We start from the raw sequence: 20184 nt of genomic DNA, 5'->3' as shown, positions 1-20184 counted from the left end.
TAACAAAGCAAAACGGGAAAGACCTAGGCGCTAAGATGAGGCAGCTTAGTGCCAAGGCATTGGCATTGGCAATATGATGTTGCCATGGCTTAGGTGAGCGGGCTGGCACCTAAGTAAGTTGTGGGCAAACGACTTAGCAAGGGAATGGCATCATCGCTTGGTGACCTGATGCTAAAATCGGCTTGGCATTGGCGAAAGGCAGATTTGATCAAGTAGGGGAAACTTGACAAGAACAAGCGATTGTGGCAGCGGGCGTGCGTGCGGCTAAGTCATGAGCGACAAGCTGTGACGATGGCATTGGGGCGGAGCAGTGTCAAAGGCCAAGGCCGGGCACAATGCCAGCCTTAGGCGTGCAGCAACTGGCTAGAAACGGCACATGCAACGCACATGGAGAAGTTAACGAGTGTGTTGTGCACATGTTGTGCAGTTGGGCGGTTACAACTGCCATGTCTAAAGAGTTGTTGATTATAGGGCTAAGTCTATGCACGTTTTTAGGCATGTTCTAGCATGACATGCACGTTTTGATCATGGGTGATCATGTCCTGTTAGTTGGGGGTGTCAACTAAAATATGAAAACTGAAAATGGGCTGACTACACTATATATATATGTGTGTTAGCAGCCCCCAAAACGGGCTAAGTACCTAGGGAGGGAAATTAACAAAGATGTAGGCTTAGGGTTGTCTATGTCAAGGCTTGAGCATGGCAAAATATGTGTCATTGCCTTGCCAAACGAGTGGGCAACACGAGACGCCTTAGGCAGGGGCTTTTATAGGGCAGATTCATGCAGGTGTCGGCTACTATTGTGAGTTGGTGTCTGTCAAGGGTGGCAGCACCTTGCCAAACTCGAGATTTTTCTTTGTAATTTCATATATTATAAAAGGTTGGGAAAGGGTTCCCGTAAATCTGTTGTGCCTTTATTTATTTACGTTGCCTTGAATTTATTCTAAGTGTTAAACCTCGGAAGCAAAAGAAAATCGGGCGAAGGCTGAGCCAAGTGGAGACTTGACTGCCGCACAACGGGCAGTGTTTTCGGCAGACAGAAAACGCCCCTTTGACAACATGCATGGTGCATGTGTTTGCTAACACAATAGCTATGATTATTGGAAGGCAAAACTTACCAATCAACAGGAAATGTACATTTGAAAATTTTCTCTTTCCTGGTAATGACTGAAGACCTCTACTAGCTAGGGGCGGGCATAATACCGACCGAACCGAAAAAACCGGCCGAACCGTGAATTTCAATTTTTCGGTTTCGGTTTAATCGATTTTTTGGTCGGTGCACGGTTTTAAAATTATTAATTTTCGGTTTTTCGGTGCGGTTTACGGTTTTTGTATTTCGGTTTTCGGTAAACCAAAAAAACGAAATTTAGGTTATTGAGCTGCGCCTGATCATCTTTCCAGCTTTCCGCATATATTTATGTACATGAACATTTTTTCAGCTTGCATCACAGAGACCAGTAGCTGGATCACAAAATCCATCTACTCTTAATTACAAGGTGGTTGTTGACTTGTTGTATACCAATTTGATATCAAAACAGATTGTTTTTTTCTGAAGGCTGTCAAATTGTCTCCTAGTAAATCAGGGAACAAGCAGGGGAAGTCAATGTCATTGATGTACATAATTATATAAGGACAGACTTCGTTGCTCCTACAAGTCTACAACCGTTTGATACCGAAAATATAAACCGGAAATAACCGAACCGAACTTTGAAAAAATTGCACCGAACCGTAAATACTTTGGTTTGATTTGGTTATTAATATTACAAAATCGAAAAAAGATAAACCGAACCGTATTTTTATAATAACCGACCGATCCGACCGATGCCCACCCCTACTACTAGCTACAACAAACTCTTGGAATCAAAGTCTAGGCAACTCACATTTTAAAGCAAAGTCCTTTTGCTGCAAGAAATAAAGCCACAACCAAATGAAGGAGAGAGAGATGGTCAAATTACAAACAGTATCTGTAAAGATGGTGGTTTGTCCTGTGAATTAATAATGTAAACGCTCAATCGATGTGCTTACAAACAAGGACTTAATTATGCCCCCTGTAACGCACAATGGTAAAAGGTAGCACTTCCTCCTAGAATTTTTATCCGAGGAAGTAGCAACATGAATGAGTTGGAGGTAGGCAACCACAACCAGATTAGGAGCCCAATCCAACAAAAATACTCTCATGGAAAAAGGGAAAATTATTCCTCGACGAATAACCAATTAAGGTACATTGACATACAGTAGCACCTCAAGCGAAGGTCTTCTTATCTTGTAGCAGTTACAGTGACTGAAGTATGACATTCCCAGATTCAGACTCAAAACTTTCCTCCAGTTCTTGTTTTCCCAGCAGTCTAGAGGAGGGCATACATTTCGTGTCATCAGGACAGTCATATGATTTAAGCTCCAGAGAAGTCACAGAAAAGTGGCTGTCAAGTGCAGATATGGTTCTATTTATGAATTCTTGCCGAGATATATAATCCTTCATGCGGCAGATAAAGTCTGAATGGTCTCTTGCCTGAATAACCAGTAGGCAAACTCTCCATCAGAGACTAAAGCAAGCAAATTACTAATGTTCAATGCAAAAGTAACTTGTACAAATAAAAAAGTAGTGAAGTATCTCATGAGCCAAAATGGCATATTGTCAAGTATGAAGTAACAAATGAGAGTAAAATAGGAACAAGGCTTCAGCATGAGAATATTTAACTCACTAGAAGTTCACACATAAAGACACCCTTCAAGCCAAAGAACATAGGCGTAATTATCATGCTGCAGTCTTGCTCAGCTATAAGTTGGTCATGACATGCATAATTCCATGGAGAAACCATAGCAAGACTTCACCGTGAGAATATTTTATACTCAACTTGAAGTTCAAGCATAAAAGATCCCTTCAAGCCAAAGAACTTAGGTGTAATTATCATGTTGCAGTCTCTCTCAGCTATAAGACTTCCATGGCATGCATAATTCGACTGAAAAACACTAGTAAATACTAAGAAGTTCAAGTTCGCAAAGCCATCTAAAAAGCATGTGGAGGCATTAAAGTGAAATAAGCTGGAAAAGTAGTATAAGCAGAAATGAGAGCAGGGTTGAGAGACATCAAATGACAGAGTTAGAGTACAGTAAGGAAGCTCATGAAAGAAACAACTTTTTGTTACTTTGATACTCTGTGGAATACTTTACCAAAGAAAGCACCGGCTGCCGCTAGGATTGGGAATATGTTACGTCCTTTCGAAGAGGTGAAAGCAAGAGCATGATCTGGATGTTGGAGAATGTTCAGACACATCAGATTGCGTTGACTACCATTTCTGAAAAAATGACTGATCAAGATCGAACTGGGAATAGGTTTTATCACCAGTTGCTGATACTCGACTAAATGTTCTCTACGTCCAGAAGTCGAGACAGTGGCTTAGAAGGCCTCCAGGGACGAATCTGGCTAGAAACCTTCAAGCCACAGAATACTCAGGCTCCTAGTGAGTTAACAGTGTTAGAGCCTAGAGTGAATGCACCATAGAGATGACCAGGAGGCTCCAAACATAACAGGCAAACAAGAGCTCCTCCATATTTACTTTAGCTACTAGAACCTCAAAAGGCATTGTTTAGACACGGCATTCCATAAGATAAGATCATGAATAGCTTTAGTTATCTTGAACATAAGGAACTCATCAACTTCCCAATCGAGACCTTGGTACAGGCACAAGTAGGCTCTGACACCAGTGGATCTCATATAATAAGTAGAAGTTATCTTCCTGTTTTCCCTTAATAATATTTGTTACAATTATATGATTATACTTTAGATTGAGTTAAGTGGATTTATAAAAAATTCTTATTTAAATGACATTCAGACATTTAGAATTTACGAAAAAGAATACAGATAAATGTAAGTTTTCCAACTTAACACTGAAGAAAATTATTGTGAGAATTATTAGCCAAAGATTATATCACTTGAATATCAGAAAGAAAAATAGGACAAGCACTCCAGAAGAGGGAGTAAATGAATCAGTGATAAGCACAAATGGATCCCAACTACTGTGGATCTCATCTAGTTGATAAGTTATGAATAACACGTCAATAAATAAGTTTACTAGTTTAGTTTGCTAAAAAAGATATAATGGTACTACGATGTAGCAGCTGAGGAAGATATTTACATCTAAGAGAAAAGTCTAATGTGAAAAATAAGAAAAAGGAAGGGATACTTTGATAACTTGTTTATTCAATATATACTAGAACCCTATTTGTAGGTATCAGACTCAACATATATAAAGATTTGTCAATGTGTGAGAATATCCAACTAAAGAACTTAATTCTTTCAAAAATGTAATTCTAACACTCTAACACTGGCACTTAACATTCTCACATGCCCGCTAAGGTTGAAAACCAGTTTGAGTTTATTTATGGTTAAAAACATAAAAAGATTCAATAGGCATCACAAAACTTGCTGAAAATAGTCAGAAAAAGTTTGGTCACTTGGAATTTATTGAAAAAGTGGCTGTTGGAAAATGACCCGAAAGAGGTGATATTGCCAGGAACTATCGCTACAAAAGAGAGCACAGTGCAGTCAAGGCAGGGAGCCTGGAACAGAATGTTTTGGTCCCATAGCATGTCCATCACATGCTCCCCCTCCAGTACCAAACACAGAGCATGCGGCGCATGCTCATCGCGAGGGAGGTCTGGGTTCAGCTCATCACAACAGCATGCAGTTATTGGAACTTGGATTCCTGGTACGGACATGACTCCAGGCAAAAATTCAGAATAATGAAATAGTTGGGTTCTTGATTGCCCACGTGAGCACTTGAAAAGAGGATAGTTTCACATGAAAGAGCCTTAAGCAAGAGGTTAGTTAAGAGGACACGAGTGTATTTTACACTCAAGATTATGATATATTAGGTGATATGCAGGCAGGAAATTAGAAGACTACAAAGGCGTAAAAGACAAACTTGGAAATTTCATATGTGAGTAAATGACGATGCATGTACCACAGACTTCAACATTGTGGCTGCTTGCAAACTGAGATTAACTAGCTTTACCTTTTCAGCCAAGCCAACTACCAAGTATACTTGATAGTAAACAACTTCTTAGGCTCACTGCCACAAGTCCACAACCATAGTTTCAGGGATGATTTGTTCAGAACACATGAAAGAGCCTTTCAGTAAATTTATCTTATAACCACATTGGGACAGCCCTTAACAGTGACATGAGCCAATTTTTGCAGATTTTCCGAAGTAATTAATCCCAGTACCCATTCCTCAAGCCAAGTGAAACAGAGAAGACTACCCATGCTTCATCTTTTCACCATGATGTCAGCACCAACTTAGAGGTCTTCACACCATCAGCTTAGAAGAGTATGCATGCAGTGCAAGCACCACCACGACTATTTTCTATATGAAAATGCTTTATCTATTCTCTGTACCTAAATGTACTATATATTAGAGGGAAGAGAAAAATATGTACGGTTATGAAATTATTCAATAATAATGTAATTCTATTAATTACATAGTTGTTTGCAGTGTACGAGAATGAAACTTTGCATCGATCTTGAACACGATTAAGTTTATTCTGCCAACAACTTAAATCGGTGTTTCCAGAAACAGAGTGTTCAAAAATCAGCTGCGTCAAGTTCATAAAAAAAGGCTCACGAGACTATTTACCAAGCAGAACAAAGAACTTGAAAATTTTGCAAACCTGTCGATAGTCAGGAGCTCGTTTTGGAAGTTTGAGATAAGCCATGTTCATCATCTCAAAATCCCAAAGAAAGGATGTATGATGGATCCAACGGCCTTTTGTGATAGATTGAGCATTTCCCCCAAACTTGCGGTTGCCAAAAACGTAGTCTGTGATCATGTAAAAAACAATATGAAGTCGGATGTCTTAGAAAGCTGGTGAGCAAGACATAAAACAAGGATTCCTCAAGTCATATCTCCGTGCGAGCAAATGAGAAAGAACAAAAATAAAGGACAAAACAAGCAGTCAGACGGATATCAAGACAGGGCAAGAGAATTGGGGGGGGGGGGGGGATAGTATTCACAATTCTTGTAAGGCCAAGTAACACAATGTACATAGAAATGGGAACCAACTGCACAGAGAAGAAAGAATACAATATTGCTACCAAGAAGAAATAAGAAAACAGAAAAGGAAGCATCCAATCAAATGAATGGCACTTTTCTTGTCAGGAAGTTAGTTAGAAAGTGTGTGAACCTTATCTACCACAAATAATTAAATCCACATAAAAGGAAGCTCCCTTGATGAGTGCAGCGTAATAACATTGTTAGTCTGACACTCAACCTTGGTTTTTAGCACAAATACATGCATAAATACATTGCCAGCCAATTGAAACTTCTATTTTTGTTTTTTGATTAGGCAAATAAATTTCAACAATATCAAACTAACTCAGTGTCACAAATATATAGATAGAGAAATATATAGTGCAAAAATACCATACAAGTATAAGCAAATATTTCCTCCATAACAAAGTTTAAAAGCAAGTCCCTTTTTTTGACATAAAAGCAAGGATACACTTTTTTTTTTTTTTTTTGGGGGGGGGGGGGGGGTTTGGTTCTTGAAGAAAACCTGCAGCTCTTCCTGCGAAAAGCTGGACAGTCAACAATGAAAATAATCCTGGAGCAGAAAAGTACCATTTTCACGAAGAGAGAAATCCCCAACTCCTTGAAACACCTTGCTATAGAGTTGGCTGCTCCATGACATGATGGGCCTAGGATATGGTTGTACAGTAGGGACAGCATCCTTATTGCATATGAAGGAGATGAAAACTGTCCTGTGATCGACTATTACAGTGCCTCCTCCGGTAAACCTCTTTACTACTGGAATCTTGTCTTGCAAAACAGAACCGATTTCAAGAAGTTCAGCTGGTTTTCTGTGACAATGGTTAATGTTGTTATACAATTAACTCAATTAGAGACATACAACAAAAAATGTCCGATCATTACGGCCATGGCATACATCAAGTACTCGTAACTTCTTGCATCAATTGTAAGCTGATAGATCAGAACTTGCACAATAGCAGTGCAGTTAATACTGATAGCTTAGCTCCAAAGAATATACAGCCTAAACAATATTAAAAAGTGGAAAAACTAGCCTCATTATCAGTGTCTTTATGACACACATATGTTAGATTGCTTTAGGTTCGTATTTTTCGAATCCCCTTCCTGGCTCCACCATTTCCCACAAGCACTATATAGTTTAAAGATGGTGAAAGATTAATTAGTGAAGTAGAAGGAAAGTGCAAATCCAATCGTCAAAACAAGTTGTATAATGAACCCGCCAATAAAAACAATCAAGAAACAATTCTAGCAAAAGTACTACTATGGAAAAAAAAGAGTCATACCATAAAAAATGGTGAAAATTGATAGCTCACCCTGAAATACCCATGACAATTGTGGGTTCATTGGTTCCATCATTTACAATGCACCAGTTTTGAGGTGAAGTCCTGAGCAACCGTTCCTCCAAATGCAATTGCTGCAGAATTGGCACTCCCTTAAATTTAACAACATTCATCAATGGCAGCCGCCCCACATTTCCTGAACTCATCGCAACTAAAACAATTTGTACGCTAACAGCTGAACTGGGTCTTTGACTCTTTTCCCAATTTCACCAGAAAACCTACAATTGTGTACTTTCTCGACAATTTCAAGGATCAATGTTATCCACGAGTGTCACCACAGACCCACTCAAGGAAGTCATAAATCTCCCTCTTCTTCTCTTTTCAAAGACCAGCCTCCTCTCTCTATCTCGCACTTCTTCTTCGCCCGAAAACACGTGTCCAAAACTATTATTTCACCTAAAATGACCAGTAATTGATTTCGAGCTATAAGGTGGGGAAGCAATAGCTGAGGTAGATATGATCAACAGGCAGAGGGAGGTGATGCGATCTAGCTTTGTTGGAGGAGTTGGGAAATAAAGGAGCAGCCAAAGACAGGAACCTAGAAAAGAATAGAAGCAAGCGTACCATATTTACTTTGGCATTGAATACAAACGGCCAACGGGAAGACTTGACAATTTTGGATTAGAGTTCTATATGTAATAAGAGAAATTATAAATGCAAAAAGTCCAAATATGCCCGTGAACTATGCGAAATAGGATAAATATGCCCGTCGTTATTAGTCCGGCCCAAATATGTCCAAACCGTCCAATAGTTGTGCATATATGCCCTTTTTTTTTTCGATCGACGAGATTAACTATGAAGCAATTTCGACCGAGAAACCGGTATTACACCCACGAGTAATCTAAGAAACATTGACAGCAGCCGAAACTAAAGCATCGGATCGTCACATACGTGACGAAATGAAACAGAGGAAAGGAATACGAGTAATGAAATTTTCAGAGTGATGAAGAAATGATTATTACATATTTCAGTATAAGGGAGATCCAGCGACAGTTACAGCATGTCGAATCGAAAGTACATACCTGAAACGCGAATAAAAATCGAAGAAGAAGTAAACCAGAACCAAGACCAAACCACCACCGAAGCTCGACCGAAAAATCTATCAACGAGCTCGAACCCGACCGGAATTTTTTTTGTGTTCAAGTGTTATCTTGGACAGATCTAAAGGTTTCAAAAGGGATGTCGGATTTGCAGGTTTCAGTCACGTCCATGGCTCTTCGTCACTTTTGGTCGCCATTTCCGGCGAGCCTTGGTGATGGTGGCTAGAGACGGGTCTGTTTGGTTGGTGTTCCGGCGGTTTTTTTGTTGAATAGCTAGCGGAGATGAGGTCGTTTTTGGGGGCGAGCAGTGGCGTAGGCTACAGGGGTGGTCGTTTGGAGAAGATGATGGTCGGGGGGCGGGGTCGTTTTTTCCGCTGGAAAACGTTTTTCAACGAGGGGGAGGGGTTTGAATGAAGAAGAAGACGACGCAGGCAGGGGGGGTCTCGTGGGTGTCAAGGCTGCGCAGCCTTTTTTTCTGTTTGTTTTCAGCTTTTTTTCATTTTTTCATGGGCATCTTTTTTTCAACTTCTTCGTTCCTTTCGTTCATTCCTCCTCTTTTTTTGTTATCCCCCGTGCATATATGCCCTTATTAGACGGAACCAACAATTTTTTTTTTTAATTATTTAATACCAAACTCGACCTAAATCTACCTACCCGACCCACCCCTAATTCTAAAAGACCCAAACTTAATCCCCTAAAACAAATGCTCCCCACCCCTAAAACAAACGCTCCTCTTCCTTCTGTCATCTTCTTCCTAAATCCCAACTAGGGTTCTTCTTCTTTCTCCTTTTTCTTTCTTTTATGCTTTAATTTTTCAATCCAACCGACTGTTTCCTTCTTGTTTGATCCACTCACTTTCCTCTCTTACTTCTTTCATTTGCTTTGAAATGTCGAAGCATCTGTAACGGCATGTTCAATGTTGTTCTCTCTCTTTTCCTTCGCTGTCAATTCGATTACTTTCTCTGTGCAGTAACAAAGATTGTTTGTTTGTTTCAAGTATTGTTTGTTTTCCTATTTTCTTCTTCATCCCAAGTTTGCACCCAATTACTGTTCGTCAGAAAATTACTAGTCGCCAATTTCCAGTAAGTGGGAAGGGGTTCGGATTTTGGATTTACTTCATATGGGTCGGGTTAATTATGGATGGGTCTAATATCCACGTGGACCAATAAATCAATGTCACCTATTTAATTAAAAGCCCCACATATGCCATCTAATACTTCTGTTAAAATGAGGGGCATTTTTAATCCGAAAATAAACGTTGGGGGTATTTTTAGACCAATAGGTGGAAGGAGGGCAAATTTAAACCATTTCTAATACGTTAAGGGCATTTTTGACCCTTTTCCGAAGGGCATATATGCACAACTATTGGACGATTTGGACATATTTGGGCCGAACTAATAACGACGGGCATATTTGTCATATTTCACATAGTTCACGGGCATATTTGGACCTTTTCCGATTAAAAAATAGCCAAATTTACAAGTGGTCATTCAAAAATAGCTACAGTTTCAAAAGTAATTGAAATTTAACCATTTTTCATGTAGAGATAAATCTGAACGAAAATACTGTTTAAAATCCGGAAAAATACTCCAACATAATATACTGGAGTTCCATCATAAGTATACTGGAACTCCAGCATATTATAATGGAGTTCCAGCATAAGTATATTGGAACTCCAGCATAATACACTAGAGTTCCAGTATAATATATTGGTCCAGTATAATATGCTAGAAGTTCATACACAGGTGCTTCAATCTCAAGTATATTATGCTGGAACTTTCCGCGTGCTGGAGTTCCAACATAATATGCTGGAAGTTTGTACACATGTGCACCGATCTTCGGTATATTATGTTGGACCGGTTCCTGTTGCAGCAAAAAAGTGGCTATTTTTTAATGACTTTGCAAACGCTAACTATTTTTGAATGACCAGTTCGAAAACTGACTAGCACGTGTTATTTTTACAAAAAATTGAGCAAATTTCATTTATAGCAATCCGAAAAAACTAATGACAATAGGTAGCTATAAAATAAACCATATAATTAATAGCCCAAAATCAATTACAAGGGCTAGCCCAAAAATACTGTCACTCTCCCCCCCTTCAAATTTTAAACTTTTTAACTCCGTAACCTGCTTTAATCAGTGGCGAAGCTAGAAAATTTTTCAAGGGTGTTCAAACTTGAACAAGAAAAAAAAATTCAACAAGTAGGTGCACCGAAAAAATTAAATCAAACAACGTGATATCGAGCTAAATTATAAAAATACAGGTAATAATACAAACAATTGGATAAATGCAAACTAATATAAAAAAGCGTCGAAAAGAGATTCTACTTATTTTGGTAGATTGATTTTGAGAAGCCGGAGTTATTTTTGGTACTTTGTTGTAAAATTTCAACAAGTTCATCGTAACTTCAATTCCCTGAATGTATAAAGTACCAATCAAGTACACCTCAATTCCATTCTAGCAGTGCATCTATATGAATATTTTGCAGCCATTAAGCTCTATTTAAAATTAGGCTTATCTCATTCCAATACTAATTTTTTTGCTTTTTATGGCAAATTAGAATTCTCTGAAGTCTCACACTTATATCTACATGAACACACAAGTCTTTTCTCAATGAACCAGTTCATGCACTTATACTAAATGGAAGCTGCTTAAAACAACTTCGAACCCGTGTTAAACTTGGATTCAACAAATTTACTAATTTATTTTTCAAGATGATAAGATTAGCTTAGTATTCTAAAACTGTTGCACAACAATCCCGTGGACAGAAAGTGCCCCCACTCCTATACCAAACAAAAAAGAGATTTCAATCTATGTATCAATCAAGTACACCTAAACTAGTCGGGCGCTATACGAATATTCTATATCCATTAGTTTCTATTTAGGCTCAAATCTGTTGAGTAAACCCTTTTTAACCAAAGTACCAACCCAAAAATCAAAAAGAGAAAAATTAAAACTGTTGTGAATACTGAAAACTAAAACTTTGAAGCAAAACTAAAACTTTGAAACAAAAACAGAAAAGAAAAGACAATTAGACAAGAGTTTCTAAGTTCTAACCACAAAAATGGAGTAATGGAGTTGTTGTGAATACTGAATAGCGCCGAGAGAGAGAGCAACCAGAACTTCCAAGTTCCAAACCCCAAACTTCAGTGATTTATGCAGTGAGGCAGAGAGATTGGAGAAGATAGAGACCAAAATTTCTAGGTTTTTTCTTTGTCTGCGTGAGGAATGAGCAATTGAGAGTAGAGGGATCAATTTTGACCATTTAGTGATTTTGATTTGTTTAATCTAACGACGTCGTTTAGTGTTAAAAAAAATTAAAACGCAACACAAATTGTGTTGGGTGGAGATCGAACCTGCGACTGTGAGGCTTTCTTGACCACCCTCTGTCACTGGGCTACGCCTCTTCTTTGTTGCAAGGATGTTCAATATGTATTACATATATGTAAATTCAAATTTTTTACCTGTATATATAGTGTAATTTTTCGACGAAGGGTGGTCAGTTGACCACCCTTGCTACACTGTAGCTTCGCCCCTGCCCAAAATGGGAAAGAAAGGTTTAAAGAAGAAGGAGAAAAAAGGACCAGTATTGGGCACATAGTTGCTGAAAGAAGGAACAATCATGGCCGTGGGTGAGAACGGCTCGTTGAATCGGACGGACGACAATGATTCTGCTATCGTCGATCATTAGTCAAATCAGAACGGCGTGCCACGATCAACGTTACCGATCGATCAGAATCTTTAGATGAAAACCATTGTCCATAAGCCTCAAATGGATGTATTTCAAAAACAACAACAAAGAATCAACGACAATGGAGTGCTGAGTCATCACCATAAACAATTGTATATGAGACTAATATTTAAAACTCATTTTAGATAATTCTGAGTCATCACCATATAGAGCATTTCTTTTGAATATTGGAATAATACAAAATAGATCGTCACTATATAAAAATTATACAAAATAGACTGTTACTATACAAATTATAAATAATAGATTGTCACTATACAAAATATATACAAAAATAGACTATCACTATAAAAAATTTATACAATAGATATACAAAAATAGAATGTCATTATTTAGAAAATATACAAAATAGACTGTCACTATACAAAATATATACAAAATAGACTATCATTATACAAAAGTATACTAAATAAACTGTCACTATATAATTTATATACAATAAATTGTCACTATACAAATTATATACAAAATAGACTGTCACTATACAAAATAGACCATCATTATACAAAAATATACTAAATAAACTGTCACTATACAATTTATATACAATAGATTGTCACTATACAAATTATATACAAAATAGACTGTCAATATACAAAATATATACTAAATAGACTGTCACTATACAAAAAATATATAAAATATACCGTCACTATACAAAAAAAGAGCGTAACTATACAAAATATATACAAAATAGGCTGTGGCAAAAAAAGGGTTACTCTATTGCGCCATGTAGGGGTCGAACCTGCGACATTCTGCTTACGAAACAACACTCTATCCACTAAGCTACAGGCGCTTGTGTTGTCATGCTCATTCTTTTCGGCTACTAAATGCAATATGTTTGGGCCGAAGGCCATTTTCTGTAAGTGGGACAAAACATGGGCTATTAAAATTTTGAGGGGCTATAGAGGGAGAAATTAAAAAATAGCCAGATTTACAAGTGGTCATTCAAAAATAGGAACAGTTTCAAAAGTAAGCGAAATTTAGCCATTTTTCATGTAAATCTGAACGAAAACACTATTCAGAATCCGGAAAAATACTCCAGCATAATATACTGGAGTTCTAGTATAATATACCAGTCCAGCATAATATACTGGAAGTTCATACACAGGTGCATCGAACTCCAGTATATTATGTTGGACCGGTCTCTGTTGCAGCAAAATAATGGCTATTTTTCAATGACATGGCAAACACTGGCTATTTTTGAATGACCAGTCCGAAAACTGGCCAGACCGTGCTATTTTAATCTCTATAGCCCCTCAAAATTTTAATAGCCCATATTTTTTCCTATTGACACGAAATAGCCCTCCGACCCAAACATATTTTATCTAATAGCCCGAAATGTCTATTTTATATATTTTTGTATAATGACATTCTATTTTGTATATTTTTTGTATAGTGACAATCTATTTTGTATATTTTTTGTATAGTGACAGTCTAGTTAGCATATACAGTCAAACCTCTTTATAACAACCTCGTTTTTTCCGATATTTTTTGACTGCTATAGCGAGGTGCTGTTATAAAGGACATATATTATAACATAATATAAAATCCGTTCCGAAAAAAATTGACTTTTATAGTGAAAGGTTGTTATATAAAGATGCAGTTATAGAGATGTCTGATTGTATTTTATATAGTGACAGTCTATTTCATATATATTTTGTATACTGTCTATTGTATATAAATTGTATGGTGGCAGTCTATTTTATATTTTTGTATAGTGACAGTCTATTTTATATATATTTTGTATAGTGACACTTAAAAATCCACTGTCACTCTTACAAAATATATACAAAATAAATTGTCACTATACAAAAATTATACAAAATAAACTGTCACTATACAATTTATATACAATAGACTTGTTATTCCAAACTTAATTTAAGTGCGTTACTGTTTTTGTTATTCAATTTTCAGAGCAAAATATGAAATCACTTTGCATAGTTCTAGGATAAATTTGACCATTTTCTTGTAAAAAAATCCATGTTGAAAAGCTTTTGGTGGTAGTCGGTAAGGTAAGTTTGGCCAATTCAAGTAACAACAAAAGTAATCTGACCTCAACTATTAGCGAGAAGAAAATTGGACCGTTTCACAAACTAATTATGTACCCCGTCTGAAAATGCCCAAATAAATTACTTCAAATTTCTCTAAGTAGGTGGTAGAGTAAGGGGAAGGTATGGATTAAAGCCAGGGGCGAAGTTGACCACCCTTCGTCGAAAAATTATACTATATATACAGGTAAAAAATTTAAATTTACATATATGTAATACATATTGAACACCCTTGCAACAAGAAGAGGCATAGCCCAGTGGCAGAGGGTGGTCAAGAAAGCCTCACGGTCGCAGGTTCGATCGCCACCCAACACAATTTGTGTTGCGTTTTAATTTTTTTTAAGACTAAACGACGCCGTTAGATTAAACAAATCAAAATCCCTAAATCACTATGTGAGCACGTGATTTTTGCCTCACAAGAACTACTCCAAAAGAAATTATAAATAATTTTTCTTTATATACGATTTTGAATTTTCGTGGCATTTTATCTGTGCATGTTTATTTTATTCTAATTAAAAAAAATACAAAAAATAGTAATAGGTACATGTGCATTTAGGAATTAATGTTGCATTTTCATAATTAATTAATCATTGGTTTATATGAAAGGATAAAATAAAAAAACAATATTTAGGAATTAATTAACCATAATTTGATTAAAAGAAAATCACAAAAATATGCATATGTGTTTCTTGCCATTGTGTTGATTTTATTTAAATGTTTAATTTATGTGTTAATTATTATAGGTGTTAAATAATATGTGTGTAATTTTATTTTTTGATTTTTACTATTTATTTAGGATTTTTGTTTAATTTTCGTAATTAAAGAAAAATGGAAAACGGGTAAATGTAAAGGAAATTCGGATTGGGCCAGGAGAAATTCAGGCCCAAAACTCATCCCTGACCCAATCCAGACCAGCTGGTCTCAGAGACGAACGAAACGACGTAGTATGATGATGAAACTACCCCGTTTCGTCACCCTTCAATCTGAGTCGTTGATCGAACAAATCAAATGGTTCAGTGCAGCCCAAACTTGGTTTGAAACGACACCGTTTCAAGTGTTCAATTTGAGCCACCCATTTTCTTTGATCCAACGGCTTCAAGGCCTCCCCATGACCCGATCCAATTCGCCCTCCCCGGGCCAACCCATTCCCCTGTTTAAACCAAACGACACCGTATAATTTTAACCCCTTCACCCTGACCATTGATCGTAATAGATCTAACGGTTAAGATCAAAACAACCCCTCACTATATAAGCCCAAATCCTTACCCCACCCCCCAAACCAAACACCCCCCGCTTCCTGTTCATCGTCTCCTTCAGAGACAGACCCCAAACCCTAGCCGCCTTAGCTCCCCTTCGCCTGAAACCCGGCGGCAACTACGCCGCCGACCACCACCTTAACACCCTAGCTTCCTCACGACATCCTCTTTCCAGATCTGATGCTAGTTTCCTTCGAATCATCACTGATCTTCTCGAATCTTCAATCGAAAAGTTCGTCTGAAACTTCACCTATTCTGATGACCACCAAATTAACACCACAACATCCCCTGACCACCCTCGTCATGAATCTGGTAACCGTTTAGTTCGAATCTTCCCGGAACTTCTCAAATCTTTAATCGAAGATTAGAGCATAACTCAACTCACACCAAACCATCCCAAATTGATACCTAACACTCACCTGACCCCCCTTAGGCCTAAACCAATGAAGGTTTGGTTCGAATCAAGCCGAAAGTGTTCGAACCCCAAATCAGACCCTCAAGAACCCTAAAAGTCCAAATCACTGAATCAATCCAATTAAATGAAGATTTGAGGTCTAATAGACCTTAATCGAGGTATTATCAGTTGAGAATACTTCGATTAAAGTTTGTTCGACCTCAAAAATGTCCAAATTCATGTTCGAGCCTGGGTCCGTATATTTCTGAGTTTCCGAGGAATTTTATTTTTCTTTTCCTTCATTTTTGTATTCATGTTTTTCTATCTATGTATCTGTTTAGTTTAGTTTTATTAATTTTCCATCTTTTATCAATTAATTCTGCTCATCTCAATAGACCTTTTATTTGGTCCAAATCTGTCATTTGTTTATGATTGTTGTAATTATTATGTGTGTGATCGCTTAATAAGTTGCGTCAATTAGTTAGTTTCCATTTAATCCTTAATTCTGTCAATAACACTGAAATTACCCGAATTGCCTATTTCTTTGTTTGCTGATTTGATCAATGTCAGTTGTAATACGTAATCGTTCAATTAAGCTTCATTGAGTAGGTCATTCGTATAGTTTGAATCAATTGGCATTCTGTTGTTTATAATTTTCAAATTGTTAGTCATCCGGTTAATTCAGATTCTGTTTTGAGTATGAGCATTATTCTGAATCACTGGAACCTTTGTATTTGATGTAGTTTTTGCCGTAAAATGCTAGCTGAATTGGTTATAGTTGTTAATCAAGTCAGTTTTGGTTAATTGATTAGTTAAACAGATTTTGATATAGTAGTTGTATTGGGCTAGGACAGTAAATCACAGTGGTTTTCAGGGGCAATTTGGGAATGAAACAGTAGGAATAATATGTTAATATTAGTGTGTTATTAGTGGAATATTAATGTCTTTAATTTAATGTGATAATGGGGAACAAAAGGAAATGGGGGGCTGAAAATTAGAAAAAGGCTTCCTTAGTGGGATTTAAAGTAAAAAAAGCAGATTTTAGTGGAAAATTCTGATTTTGTTAAAAAGAAGAAGGGTCGGGCAGATAGAATAAAAAGAGAGGAGCCTGAAAGAGAGAGAAAAATCCGAAAAAATACTGAAAAAGAGAGGAAAAAATTCAAAAAGTAAAAATCAGAACTTTTACACTAAGAGTTAGAGTGTTAAGGCTGAACTTTTACATTAAGAGTTTCAGGCTGCTTTTATTGAGTGTTTAACAAATCAGAAGACTGTGTCCTTGCATCTGTCTGTGTTTCATTTTGGTACTGCTGGTTTTCAGTTTTAGTATTTCCTGGATTTACTGGTTGTTGTTGTACTGTTGTGTTGCTGTGTATGCTACTGCTGCTTTCTGCACTGATCCTCCTCTTCTTCTCTTTGCTTTTCAAATACCAGGTACACAAATTGATACACTGGTTCTTGTAGGTTAAAACTTGAAGCATGAATACAAAGAAGTGAAGAGTTGAAGTTTTAAATTCATTATAGTTGTTTATTTATTTGTATACGTATTAGAATACCTTTTTCATTAGAATCATGTAAGTGTTTATTTATGTATAACTGGACATGCCTTTTTGCAATAGTTTAGTAAGAAAACTGCCCATGTATGTTTAGTTAAAAGGATTGATGATATAGTAACTCTTGTTCTGTTACTTCAGTATTATTTGTTAAATAGCATATATCAAAAGCATGTTAGGCCATTTAGATTATTATCAAACATTCAATAGTTATCTCATTGAACAAATGGCCTGTTTCGGAAACTGATAGGAACATTGTTTAATTAGATACAAGTAGTTAATTTAATGCATGTAAATGGTTTAGAAAAAAAATTAATTAGATTTCCAAGTTCTTACATTCCAGTAGAACGCCACTTTAAATTTGAAGAAACTTGTTAATAAGATGATACCATTTTTTACAAGCTATGAATGTGTAGAAACCATTAACTAGCCCTATTGGATTAAGGATGGCTCGGGTCCAGTTTTACCTCACATACGTTGGACTTGGGCCCAATAAATGGCAAACGGATCGTCCTTATTGCATCATTTTCAGAATTAACAAATCGTATACGGATCTTAACTAATAACCCGCAAGCATGTAAATAAATTAGGTACTTTTTCTTATCTTATTTTAGAGACAGACGGAAATAGAAAAACATAGTTACTATAGGACGATCCTTTTAAAATAAAAATGGAGGTGTGCTTCGCCATAGTAAATCATAAATTGCGGGGCCCTCAATAAATATTTACTATAAAAAATGCTTAGACTTCGGAATGGACCATTTAGCAAACTTTCACGGCCCTACCCAAAGTAAGTGATACGCTAGTCGCTTTAGGCGCGCCTTTAATAATTTAATTTTCTTAAAACTCGGGTGCACATTTATGTGACCCAAATGAAAATCTCAACAGAGTCGAAATATGTCGATAACCACGGGTACATTGATGTGACGTGGTTCGAGATATATTTTCACGATGTTGCAATTCTCTATAAAATAATAATAACAATAAAGCGGTTAAAAGTTGAAATTGCACTATAATTTTTGAACATGTATTAAAATCAGATATTTTAGCCATTACAACAGTTTAAGCGACCGTGCTAGAACCACGGGATTCGGGGGTGCCTAACACCTTCCCTCGGGTCAACAGAATGCCTTACTTAGAATTTCTGGTTCGCAGACTTCATTTGGAAAGTCGAATATTTTCCTCGATTCGGGATTAAATTGGTGACTTGGGACACCCTAAATCTTCCAAGTGGCGACTCTGAATAAATAAATAAATCCCGTTTCGATTGTCCTTTAAGTGGAAAAAACTCCCTTCCGCGCCCTTTTGAGGTGGCGCGGACGAAAAAGGAGGTGTGACAGCTCTGGCGACTCTGCTGGGGAAGTAATAAAACCCAGAACCACCAGTTCAGGGTTAGAAATTCGAGCTTAATAAATTGTTGTGTTTTGGCTTTATTATTTGATATTCTCATATGATCTGTGCTTAATATGCAAAATGATGTTTTTTACTGCTTTAATATTATTTGAACTATACATATAAACTATGCTGAAACCTTCTCTTCTTACCTCCGGGGATGTGCTTACTGGTTAAGACTCCTTATTCTGTTAGTGTCATACCCTAAATAAAAGTGGCTCGGAAAGTTTCTAAGTCGGCTGGCCTTTTGGTTCCCGGAAAGGAGCTCATTCCTCAACTCGAGTTGTCCGCTCGGGTACACTGTCTAGAACATATACCCAGGTTGAACCTAGAATAACGTGACTACATGCCGGATCCCTAGTAGGAACGCTTATTTGCATCACGTTGCATTTGACTTAGAGGACTCAACACAGGGGTTGGGTCCGTCTAGGACTAGCAACCTGAAATGGAAAAAGACCATCCTGCTGCATTCTGTTTGTTTTGCACATTTATTTGCTTTAGATCTGCATGCTGACCGACTTCTGAAATCAAGAATTTTTGAAAAATTGTGAAAAGAAAAAAAAAATAGCAGTGTAGGAAGATAACTACTTTTTAGAAAAATAAAATCAATGTCCAAGTAGTATCAAAACCCTGCCGAAATTTTGAAAAATGAAAAAAAAAAATTTGTTAGTTTGATTTATTTGAAAAACAAAAGAAAGGAGTCTTGTTTACATGTTTAGTTTATGTTGGGCGAACTACGCCGGTTTGATTCTCACAGGACGTGAGATACGTAGGCAACCCTCGTCGGGTCCAACCTCCCATTTTTGTAAAAAATAATAAATAAATAAAAATGTCAAAATTTTAATTTTTCTGTCATAGAGTCGGGTGATGCCGTTTTTATCAAAAATAGCCGAATGTTCCCAAAAGGAACGCCGGAAGGCTGCCTTTGTATAAATGGCCACTTCTTATTTTTTATTTATTGGTTAACTCGCACAACCTTAAAATCTTCGTCCCTGGAAGTGCTGAAAGGTCGCGTTCGGAAAATCTGTTTTTTAGGAAAAATGATCAGATCATTTTTTTAGTCGAATTAATTTTCGCTTGTTTAAATCTTATTAATAAATGTACAGAATGAGCACGACTCAAAATGAACCTTTTTAAATTATGAATAAAATTCCCCTCCAATTGCGGCAATGGTGGAATGATTTAGGCAAAGAAGGGCATGACGAAATCAAGAAACATCTGAAAGGTCTTACCAGTTTGTTGGATATCAGGCCTCGAGGAGATATTATAAGGGCACTGGTCCCTCACTGGGACCCTGCGCACAATGTCTTCCACTTCTCGGGCTTTCAACTCACCCCAACTTTAGAGGAAATAGCAGGGTAC

The 20184-nt window shown here is 37.0% G+C and overlaps 1 protein-coding gene across 4 annotated transcripts; it reads right to left on the bottom strand.

The window, feature by feature from the left end:
* Positions 1-1963: 1963 nt before the first annotated feature.
* LOC104221469 (uncharacterized) lies at positions 1964-8990 on the bottom strand. 4 transcript variants are annotated; one of them, XM_070164858.1, is made up of 5 exons: positions 8410-8987; positions 7361-7925; positions 6621-6859; positions 5671-5819; positions 1964-2509 (listed from the first exon to the last, which is right to left on the bottom strand). In XM_070164858.1, the coding sequence occupies exons 2-5, from the start codon at positions 7531-7533 to the stop codon at positions 2273-2275; spliced, it is 798 nt and encodes a 265-aa protein (XP_070020959.1). In that variant the 5' UTR covers positions 7534-7925; positions 8410-8987; the 3' UTR covers positions 1964-2272. The 4 variants fall into 4 exon arrangements, 3 of the variants coding, with proteins under 3 accessions (XP_070020959.1, XP_070020960.1, XP_070020961.1); XR_011404203.1 differs by adding an exon at positions 2703-2879 and having other exon boundaries at positions 2377-2509; positions 7361-8990; XM_070164860.1 differs by adding an exon at positions 3172-3246 and having other exon boundaries at positions 2393-2509; positions 7361-8990.
* Between the last annotated feature and the right edge of the window lie 11194 nt (positions 8991-20184).

Source organism: Nicotiana sylvestris, chromosome 12, assembly GCF_000393655.2.
Source record: "Nicotiana sylvestris chromosome 12, ASM39365v2, whole genome shotgun sequence".
NCBI classification, from domain to species: Eukaryota; Viridiplantae; Streptophyta; class Magnoliopsida; order Solanales; family Solanaceae; genus Nicotiana; species Nicotiana sylvestris.
This window is presented reverse-complemented; position numbering and strand designations above follow the sequence as displayed.

Coding starts and splice junctions, on each gene's coding strand:
- LOC104221469 (XM_070164858.1), bottom strand. CDS start 7,533: ATGAGTTCAGGAAATGTGGGGCGGCTGCCATTGATGAATGTTGTTAAA. Junction 6,860..7,360: donor ATTGTCATGGGTATTTCAGG/GTGAGCTATCAA, acceptor CCATTGTCACAG/AAAACCAGCTGAACTTCTTG. Junction 5,820..6,620: donor TTTCTCTCTTCGTGAAAATG/GTACTTTTCTGC, acceptor ACATGATCACAG/ACTACGTTTTTGGCAACCGC.